This window comes from Nyctereutes procyonoides, unplaced genomic scaffold, assembly GCF_905146905.1.
Source record: "Nyctereutes procyonoides isolate TBG_1078 unplaced genomic scaffold, NYPRO_anot_genome, whole genome shotgun sequence".
NCBI lineage: Eukaryota > Metazoa > Chordata > Mammalia > Carnivora > Canidae > Nyctereutes > Nyctereutes procyonoides.
Window position 1 is genome coordinate 1,601,176 of NW_026575036.1, and position 11,325 is coordinate 1,612,500.

Consider the following 11,325-nt stretch of genomic DNA (forward strand, 5'->3'; position numbering starts at 1 on the left):
CCATCTTATGTGTAAAAACTATCCTGACTGAAGTATTCCAAGCTTTATAAAACTATTTTTTAAAAAACAGTAAAAATATAGAAACAGTGTGAAGTTTTTTCATATTTTCAATATTCTGGAGGGAGGTATTTTCAGTGAAAATATCTCATCTATAAAACAAGCCAAAACAAGAGTCACAAAACCAAAATAATTCATTCTGTTAAATACTCATTCACTGAAAATGGATGCATTACAGAATAATGATAGAGAGATATTGTGGATAAATTTATAGATGAGAAATTCTATATGTAGATGAAATATTTTTAACAGAGATTGCTGCAAAAGGGCTGTCGCTTAGAAAGCCCACCAATCTTTCCTAAAATGAGGGGCACTCTCTCAAAGTATTGGACCAAACAAAATTATCGCTCCTGATTTGTGCCGGTTCTTGAATAGTATGTAGTCTAAAATGTTTGAACTAAAACTCAATAATGCTTTCCTATGAAAGACAAAAAAGTAGACTTAAAATTACAACTTCTTATAAAGCTATGAATAAGGAAAGATCATTTACAAGGAATGTAACACTATTTTTTAGCAGAGTCTAATATATACACATATGCTAAAATATTTCATAATCTAAAGTTAGGTAACAAATTAAAAATGATGAAAATCATTATTACAATGAAATGTTAAGAAAACTCAAATGAAGCTTGTAGGGAAAAAAGTTCATTTGGGAAGAGTTTAATTCTATATAAAAGTTTACATTTTCAGCATTTATAACAATTAAGTGATTTTTCAAATAATAAAGTTGCAATGATTTCTGAGGAAATCATTTCAACTGTCTATATTGAAAAGAAGACAATGAAGAAAGAAGAGTATTTATTCAACACCAAAAAGTATCTATTCAATGAGTTATCAGATAAAATAATATAAACAATACATTTTTTGTGTTTACTTTTAAGGTTGTAATTATGTACTAGTATAAATTTAACCTTATATAAAAATTTAGAAGCACCAGATTTGATTAGTGTGAAATAAAGTTAGAGCCAGATTAATACTCTACGTAGCATTTACTTTTAATTTTCGGTATGAAAGTTATTATATGATTATATTAAAGCATGTAAAATTTGTAGTCAGCATAACAGTTTCAAATCCTTTTTCTTAATTGGCAACTATGGTGGCACATGAAGCATCATTCTCTCCCAGCAGTTTAATTTAAACAAATCATTCTGAGATATAAAAATAGCAAATTACATTAGATTTTATATAAGGCTTTTTTTGGCTGCTCGTATAGGAAGAGCTATAGGCAGCTTCCATGCTATACATCACAGCTAACGGCTTTGAATACATTTTCTGGTGAGACCCCCATTCAGAGATACAAGATCTAGCCTACAGGGACTTGATGCTTAAAATATACATGTAAGAAGTTATAGGTTTAACAAAAAAAAAAGAAAAAAAAAGGAAAAATTTCCCACTCTCAAGTGGTAAATTCCTGTATTCTTTACTGCCTCCAAGTTGAAAAGTAAAGTAGTTTGGTATTTCTCCTGGTTCTGACTTTTTAACACTTGTCACAAAATTTTAATTCTAAAACTCCGATTATATGTTAACTACTCTTTTCACATTTTCCAAACTGGAACAAGGATGACAGATAAATTAGTAGTGACTAGAGTTCTGTAAACATCATTACTAAAACTCTGCTGTATTTACACAAGAATTTTTAATCTACTTTGGGCATTCTAGTTCAAGGTATAAAGATGCTTCCCTGTCTAATTTGTCATAAGTTGAATTATAAAAATAAAAAAGTTACAAATGCATTGGATACATTTTTTAACATGTACATTTCAAGGTCTTGGCTTATATATATTGATGGGCAGATTAGCTTCATAGATAATATCAGAAAGCATGTTAAAATAGAGAAAGTTTCAAAAGTCAATCCTTCTGTTCCTTTATGTAATGAATTTCCAAAGGCAGAGAATAATCCTACAAACTGGCAAATTCTCTCTCATCAGATATGTGCATTGCATATTCTACAGAAAAATAAAAGATGGTATTCCAGCCCCGTTAGGGAAAATGAATAGTTAAGATCTGAGATTCAGTATATAAACGGTAGAATCATTTTTCCTTTTCTTAAATATAGCTAATTGTGCCACAAAGAAGGAAAAAAGTCTAAGTGAAATCATATTTACCATAATAATAGTTTCTATAACTCTAAGAAAATATCCTCTGACTTAAATTCTTGTGTTCATTATTCAAAGACCTTGAAAAAACATGTCATCACTTTCGTTACCCAAAGTAACACAAAATAAAATGTTATAACTTCAAGACTCATTGTTCAGAATTAGAAGTGTTTTTTGTTTTCTTTTTTGAATGAGAATTAGGAAGCTAAGTACAATTGGCAAAAAATATTTCACTCTTCTTGAGATACGAAAAAATTATTTGGTCCAAGATAATACCTACAATTAATAATTTACCAGTACAGATAAAACTATTTTTTCTTTATCATTTTCCATATTCTTACTTAGATGCCTACTGATTTAGACAGAGAAATACAAACCTGTAAGTATTTACAGCTTGTTTGGTCGCCTCAGAGAAATTACATACTATCCAAATACCAAAAACAAAACAAAACCACTTGAGAATAGTATTTAAATGGTTAAGCATTGACTGTGCAAAATACAGAAAGGAAATGTGAACTGAGGGAAATGAGAAAAATTATTTTCAAGCTCGAAAAGACAGTCACAAAATATTACTTGCTTACTGATATTACAGAATTTGTGTAGTTAATAAACAATTAGTAACAATTTGAGGTATATTTTTATTTTTCTCAAATTCATCTATTACCTAAAATTATACTTCTCACACAATAGGCATCCAATAAACATTTTTGAATGACTATACCATTCAAATAAATTAATTTGTAAAGTTTTCCTAATTATATTTGTCTATCTGACATACAGAATTAACTATTTTAAATATCCAATAAGAGACATATGCTGCTGAACATCTACACAATTTCATTGAGATACACACTTCTTACATAAAACTACAAACCACATCTGCAGCATAATCTGTAACACATAACACAGTGTTTTACACACATACCAATCACCCGTTTCACTTCTACAATTTTTAAGTATTGACAAATTACTCCTTGCCAAAGAAGTCACATTATATACAACAAACCTTCAGTTTAAATAAGGAATAAGCTTGCTGTTAACAACTTAGTTCGAAATGTTAACAATCCTTAGGCTGTTAACATAACAACTGGCCATTAATGTGGTTATGACCAATTTAAGAGGAAATTATACTCTGAGAAATGAAAATATTGGCAATCAGGACCAGAGTTTTATTCGAAAGAGTATGGTTTTTTTTTTTTTAACAAGTTAACAAACATTAAAAGTTTGAGCCTATTAGAAATTAAGTCACAAGAAATCATCTATCCTAGAGAAAGACAAACATTTCTGATATGGAAGCTATTTTGATAAATCCCTTTCAACAAAACACTTAACTGGAAACTATCAAATGGCAGTTTAACATCATATTTTTATTACCATAAAGAAAAATAACACAAAACAAGTCTAAGGTTTCTTTCTGTGTCTGCTACTATTTTAACAACTGCAAAAACAGTTTAACTCAAAATACAGGTTATTTCACTGGCAAATTATAAATTTTCAAAATCCAGCTATTTCAACCTCCTCTCTTTAAATCTCAGTTAATTCTTATTTTTATTGCTTATTAGAACACCTTAATCTTGCTCAGACTATAGAAACTTGTTTTGGAATTGTTGTTACATAAACCCACTTGAGACACTGCAGTTGTAAACAAATGTAAGAGTCAAAAAAAGAGTCCAAAAGCCATGATTATTGGTTAGGGGAGATAAAGCAAAACTAGGAAGCGTTATTAAATCACTGAAAGCAAATGCAAACGCTTTATGTGGAAATGAGGCTCTAATTCACAATGAGCAGAGGAAAAAAATTTTATTTCAAAGAAAAAGTTCAAAGACCGAAGTTCTAAGAGAATTCACGGAATAAGTTAATTCTGATTAGTTGTGCCACCACAATAAGGGAGATTCTGGCTATAGAGTCACTTCCCATTGTTGGCACCTTGCATGTATTTTGTGCCCTTGGAACACAGAGAAGTAGTAACAAGTGGTCATAATTAGCCTGGAGGCTGTCAGAATGAGGCAGTCCTAAGAGGGGGAAAGAGCAGAATCTGATAAACAGTACTGGATTCACTCTTTTAAACCACTACTAAGCAAATGATATATTTTTGTATATAAAGATTAAAATAATAAGACCAAAAATAACTGAATTGCATACACTGAAGCACCAAATTCCCTAGAAAACACTTCCCCAAATGGCCAATATGGTTAAGGAGCTATGGCTGATTGATAAATTTTGTGTCATAAAGGAAAAAAAAATCAAAATAAATCGCTTAATGTCAGACTAGAAAAATGATTAATTGTATCAAATATGAAAACCCAAATGATGCCATATATCATTTCTCTAATTTGATAGGTCCTACTTTATTAATATATGTAATTTGCAGCTGAATCAAGTCACAAAGTTCCCTGAAAAGCAAAATAATTTTTCTTAAATAGAAGTTCATGCGTTGAGTGCTAAATGCTGGGAAACAGGTTGAGTGAGCCTCATGGCTTTTTAAGCAAGAACATGTGAACGGTCCTCAAACTGTTCAGATGTTTACAGTTTCGAGAGTGGCTATCATTTTCCCATAATGATGGAGATCTTTGCTGTGTTCATTTCTATAATGCTACTGGCAAGTCTGAGGCTATAAATGCTCAGTGATATCTCTGTGATGCTCACTGGGAATGCCACTGAGGGTGGGGGGATGTATTCACACTTGGAGAAAGTTTTCAAAAGTGTATCATAACGATGCAAATACATACCAGCTAATTTCAAACTGACTTTCTTTGACAGATCAGAAACTGGAAGACAGCTGAATAACCCCTGTGTCGAGCTCAGCCTACCTTGTCCGTATGGTACTTCTATGTCGGTATGGTACACTTCTATGCTGATTTCCACCAAATACATCCTTGCTGTGAACTGGTGGTTTCAACATGGGCAGTGGAATAGCCTATTTCTAAGTCTGAGCATCCAGGCTGGCCAAATGGAAACACTTTAGATGTGATGTTTTATTGGCCATTACTTAAGCAAGAATTTGCATATGAGGCACCTGGCAACACTTTGAAGGCTGACAGGTCAACAGCTTTCAGGAATATAAGCTGCTAATAAGGAAATGAAACCCCAAAAAATACACTTACAAAAAGTACTTTAAAAGGAATCCAGTCATCACTGGTGTGCAAGGATAATTCCTACCTCAGATAGTCTCTGCGACAAAGGATAAGATTAGCTTTAGTGTACAGGGTGGAGCCCACCTCTCCCAAACGACAGTCACAGCAGGCACACTTCAGGCAGTCTTCATGCCAGTATTTGTCCAGTGCCTTTAGAAGATACCGGTCCTTGATCTTTCGGTTGCAGCCAGCACAACCTTTCGGCTTGGTGTCTGGCTGGACTGAGAGCATTTGTATACCTAAAGGAAGACAAAAACAAAAAAGGGAGCTGGGACTACAAGGAAGAATCACAAGATGTCAAAAGACCTCAGACAAGTTTCATATTTAATACTGCTTTTTTGTCCAGGAGCCTTAGACTTTCTTTTGTAGGGCCATACCAGAATCAAACTAAATTTTGGAAACAAAAGGCTCAAACGTTATAAAGTCCTTATTAAATCATTTATAAAGTCACATCTACAAAGTGGGGGAAAATAATGCATTCATGTTGTACAGGGTAAGCAGACGTTATATACACCAAGCTAAATAGCGTCAAATAATTCGGTAGTGTTCCCCATTCTCTATCTAGAGTGGTTCCTTTGGGAAGAAAATGTGAGGAAGTGGCTAACAATTTTAAAGAAAGCAATTTAACAAACTAGTCCATGTACAGTCTATGAGAGTCAAAAATGAGTTTTTCTTTACTGGCTAGAAATTCACTTGATATGTGCTTGACAGTGGAAGGAGAGTGCACCCTTCTGGGATTACACTAACCTGACTTAGCAGTGGGGATGTTTATAGTTAAACACACAGTACAGTCATTCCAAAAGCTCACCAATACTATATTGCTTGTTTGCATCCAAATCCTTCCTTCTGTGCTCTTGATATTTCAAATTATTCCTTACATTAAATTTTTTAAATGAATCTATACTCACAAATGTCAGTCAACGGCAGATTACCTCACCGTATACTACATGCTTTTATATAAAACTAAAGTACAGGATTAATTTATTACCATAAACATGCACTTATTTATTTTATAAGGGAAAGAAGAAACAACAGAAGGTAACATCTAAATATATATAAATTACATAAACATATGTACATAAATATATTATGTGCATGTATATACATAGTACACTAGACGTAGGACGTTTATGTATTTTAGAGACATAGCTCCATCATAAATAAGGAGTCTAGCTGGGTTCTGTAGGTTTTACAACTTGACTGGAATTTTTTCAATGAAAGGCTATTCCCTTTTGAGTTTCTTCTTTCGTAAGTGTCCAACACCCAGCTTAAAAAAAAAAAAAAAAGCTGGACCAATTATTCGGAACTTCATATTAATCAAATAACTCATCCTAAGCACTACAAAATACTGTAGACATCATCGATTCCTAACTCCCTCATTTTACAAATTGTGCTACAGAGGCCTAAGAGAGTGTAAGGACTTGCTCAAAACTGAACGACAGTGAAGTACTAGACTTGGTGGTCTTCTTCAGAGATCCCGCTACTATAGGATGCTTCCTCTCCTACTCATAAAGTTTTAAACTATACAAAACACCAAATGTGGATGCACTTGAAACAGTTTCAAGAAGAGAAATGCCAAGCTATGATCTTATTTTCCCTACGCCAAAGTAGCTAAACCTCCTTTCGTTTCCTCTGATGCCTTCTGATGAAGGCTTTGCCTCCATTACGTTCACAGGCTTTTTTTCTTTTTTTTAATCACACAGATAAGAGACACTCAGGCACTGTACCATCAGAGGTGAAAAACTTTTCTAGCTACAAATAATACACCGATTGCACGTATCGTTATGATGTTGAACTTCCATTAGAAAATAACTTCTCTGGTAGAGTACTGGCATAGGGAATGGCAGGGAAGAGAGCAGGGTGGCTCTTCTTTCTGCATGATATGCATAGCCGTGGTAGTCAGAGCTGCAGACTAGCAGCTGGATTTGTACCGACGAGCAGGTGGTATTCCTATAGTCTGCTTTCTGTTCCTTTTCTTTGAAGGAGCTAAGGGTCTAGTGTAGATTAATCATAACCCTTGATAGCTTTGCTAAATCTCACTCTCTAGAACTTCTAACAAATGAAGTTTCTTTGATCAGAACTAGTTACCGTCTTCCAGCAAGGTTCCACAAGGAATAAATCCCATTAATTACAGTACAGAACATCTCCAAGTGCCTCTTAACCATGTACCTGGGGGGAGGGGGAAATTTTGATTTACTAAGTGACATTCTGTGTTTCGTTATTGAAAACATCAAGAGATATGAGGGGCTATTCTAATTAGCCAATTTATCAGGCTCTTATTTTTTCACAGCACAAAGCTGAGAAAAATCTAAAAAATCCCTTTCAGTTGCAGCTCAGCTACATTTCCTTTAGTTGAGTTACCATCATCAAGCGTATAAGGTCAGCTATCTCTATTCAAAACCCTTTGCAACCAAGACAGGGAATACCAACATTTGGCACAAGTAACACTACCCTGCTTGTCTTCACAAAATGTTTTTGTTGTGTTGACATTTTAATTTAGCACTCAGAGGCCAATTAATATTTGAAACTCTTACATTCTGTTTGGCCTTGGGCTTGAAGGAGTTTGATATTTTGCACTCCAGCCTGGTACCTTCTTTTAGAGAACATCATCACATTTCTCTTGGAGAGGAAATCGCTTTCAATACGATGCAAGTTAACAGTCGTAGAAAAAGAACTATTTAGGAGTCGCCACGTTGCCACGTACCTAAAAGGCACAAAGCATCAGCAGCACCCCCTCCCCATCCAGAAGAGCACCACTGGGTAGAGTCATGCGTGGGGAGCTGAGAAACATTTCACAAGTTGCTCATAGCACATCAGGACTCATAACTAGTTTTAGATTGGCATGTAAATTGTTCAGAGGGAAATTCTTATTGCCTCTGAGACCCTGCCATCCTGAGTTATTTGACAGTTTAAGGGAAATCATAATTAAAAAAAAGACATAAATAATAGCCTGTGCAGTGTGGTGTGCAGAAATAAGTAGAACCATTTCATTTAAACTCTGGTGAGCTTTTAATTGCCTGGATTGCATTGTGAGGCGGCCTAACGGTTGATTGCCTCCATTATGTTTCCTTGTTCTGTGCCATTCATCCGCGCAGTCTCAGCTTCAGTAGTTAACACAACAAAGTAACCACAACTCCACAACACACAGGGGTTTAAAAAAAATAATCATAATCAAAGATTTGCAGCACTTAGACACAGTCTTTTATATTTTTGGACGAACTGCACATAGTGAATGGAAAACATTTTGTGCCTGTCGAAAGATTCAGAGAGAACAATCTGGGAGAAGGAACAGGAAGAGGGAATACATAAAGGGGGTTGCAGAGATGAGGTGCCTCAGGAAGATGCTAAAACGGGAATGCAGGTTCTGCAGCTGGGAGCAGTGACACAGATTAAAAGAATTTGGCCAACGTGGCCATTCGATTGCCAAGAGGTACCAAACAAAAGATTTTCTCTCCTCCTGCCCATCTTCATCCTCTCCCCAACCCCCAGACCCGATTGGAGAACTGGATTGGGCCTAAAAGCTTGTTTCTCTCTGTTCACTGGCCCAGAGCATCCCTACAGGCTGCAGCCCCCTAAGGGACAACAATGCAAATAGATGTCCCCAGATCTCAGGCGCTGGAGCTGCTTAACTCTGTTCTGCCCCTTCAACTCCCAACCCCCTCCCCATCCTTCCACCGCCCCCTCCCCTTTTTGAGCAATGGAGCTGGGAACCAATTTGATTCCCTTTTTCTCCAATGCAGCTGCAAGGCTCAGAGATACTGACATTTTTCCACTCTTATCAGTTTAATTACAGTTACCATGGCAGCAAAGTGCTAGTGCTTGGCAAAGGCCAACAAGAGATTTGCAAGACTGAGTTCAATTTTGATGCAGCTCACATGCAAAAAAAAAATAATAATAATAAATAATAATAATAATAATAAATAAGAAACATACATACACTCTAACAAAGAATCCCTTGCGGAGTTTATGCTCTAGCCTTTTGTGGTTGTGTCTTTGCAGCCACACAGGGATGATTTGCAAAGAATGTAGCAGTATTTGTTGCACCTAGCAAGATTAATTGGTTTAAGCAGCAGTCTTTCAAAGCAGTTACAACAATAATATTTTGGATCTTTTTTTTTTTTTTTTTTTCAAAAAAGACACAAAAGCAGCAGAAGAGCAGGAACGCTTTTGAGCAGCTAAGAGTGCCGAGCGCCGGCAAAGTGCATCTATGATAGATTGTAACCTTACCAAAACTTTTCTCCTTTTTCTGCATGAGTTGACTTAGGCGTGCCTGAGTCGCAGCAGCTTCGCATTGAGCACCAAGCCCAAGGCAGAAGTGGAAGGGGGTCTTCCTGGATCTGGCTCAAGTGTGGACCTGGTGCGCAGCCTACACCGCCGAGGACCGACTATTGTGAAGCCACTTTGGGAGCGGGTCGGAGCGGCGCAGGGGGTGGGGGAAGGGATGAGGGCGGCCAGACGAGACAGAGCGCACACACAGAGCCCCTCGCAGTGTGGCAGTGTGCAAAATGATGGCGAATGACAAAGCCACATGCTTCCCTAACTCTGCCCGTAATCCTAAAATCCCAGCGGCCCCTTTTAGCTTCGCGGTAACAAATGGATTTGATTAAACTGTCACATGCAGCGTTAGCATAGCATATCATGTTCAATATGAAAAAGATCATAAATCTGACTTGTGTTTCATAACAGCAATCTGGGTAGCCCCCCCCCCCCCCCCGTAAAAACGTGCTGCATCAGTTTGAATCTCAACCCAGTAGAACACAGGCACCTTGTTCCAGGGAACCTCTCTCTTGTGGCCACTTCTCCGCCCCCCCCATCCCTCATCCCCCCTCCCCCTGCAAATAGTCACTTTTCCATCTCTCAGGAACAACATTGTCTTATCGCGGAAAAGTGAGGAGGGGCAGAAGTGTCGACAAGAACCAAAAGATTGCAATTCCAACTCTTGGGGGAGGGGGGCTGTGAATTCCAGCAAGTACACAGAGTGGGTCCGGCACCCACCGAGCGCTGAATTCCCTCGCTGCGGGCCAGGCCGGAGCGAACCTCTCCTGATTCCCAACTCTCCCTGCCCCTCTCTCCCCGGGAGTCAGGGGTGTGGGAAGGCTGCGGCTCATCCTGAACTTTGACTATTATCCACTCGAGTCGTACTTGAGGCATTCCGCGCCGCAGCCGCTCTCCCTCCTTCCATCCCCATCTCCAGCCTGCATCTATTTCATGTCTCATCATAAAAATAATGAAGCCTCACATGATTTAAACAAAACCGTCTCAGCAGAGCTGCAGCCCGAGTGAAAGTTGCAGTGCGGAGCCGGGCTGCAGCTCCAGTTTATGCCTCATTAGGAGAGGCTGGGGAAGGAAGGGGAGGAAAAAAAAAAAAAATACCCACATCCGCACACGCACGCGCGCACCCGCAGACACACACACCACAAATAAGCCGACGCGTGTGTACACAGTTGCCGCACTTACCTTCTCAATTAAGCGATACAGGGGGAGGCGGTTCAGAAAGCACAGTGGCTGCTTTGTAGTGCTTCTCCTTGGGAAAGGTCAAAAAGAAGCATTGTTTGAAAAAAAAAAAAAGAGGGGGAGGGAATCTCTATTTTTTTTTTTTTAAGTTTAAAATAATGAGGTCCTCAAGGATCCGCCAAGTAATGGTGTTGACCGCATCTGAGCCACAGGTGTCCTCCTTTTAGGCAACTGCAGTCCGAGGCTGTCTCTCTCCGTCCTGGCTCAAGACAACTTACCCCAGCAGCACGCGAGGAGCCGAGCTGAAGGAAGCCGCGGCTCTCAGCTGCAAAATGCAATCCCTTCCCAGCCAGACATAATACAGCCAAAGAAAAGGTCACTCAGTTATTACTGAGCCGGCGGAGCCCAGGCAGCGCTTGTCAAGACCACAGAGAAGCAGCTCCCTTCCGATTTAAGACTATTTACCTCTCGCCCCCACCCCTCCCCTCTTCTCTCCTTTCCTTCTCTCCCTCCCTCTCTCGCTCGCTCTCCTCTCTCTCTCTCTCTCTCTCTCTCTCTCTCTCTCTCTCTCTCGTGCCTGTTCT

General features: G+C 38.1%; 1 protein-coding gene across 4 annotated transcripts in view; it reads right to left on the reverse strand.

Moving 5' to 3' along the window:
• Positions 1–11,325, reverse strand: part of LMO3 (LIM domain only 3) — a 55,755-nt gene that overhangs the window by 43,031 nt on the left and 1,399 nt on the right. For 2 of the 4 annotated variants that reach the window (XM_055318714.1, XM_055318713.1), the window contains exon 2: positions 5,313–5,526. In XM_055318714.1, coding sequence (XP_055174689.1) covers positions 5,313–5,518 — 206 coding nt within the window. In that variant the 5' untranslated portion in view covers positions 5,519–5,526. Of the gene's footprint in view, positions 1–5,312; positions 5,527–10,744; positions 11,221–11,325 lie in introns of those variants that run through there. The other 2 variants (XM_055318712.1, XM_055318711.1) reach the window with 2 other exon arrangements.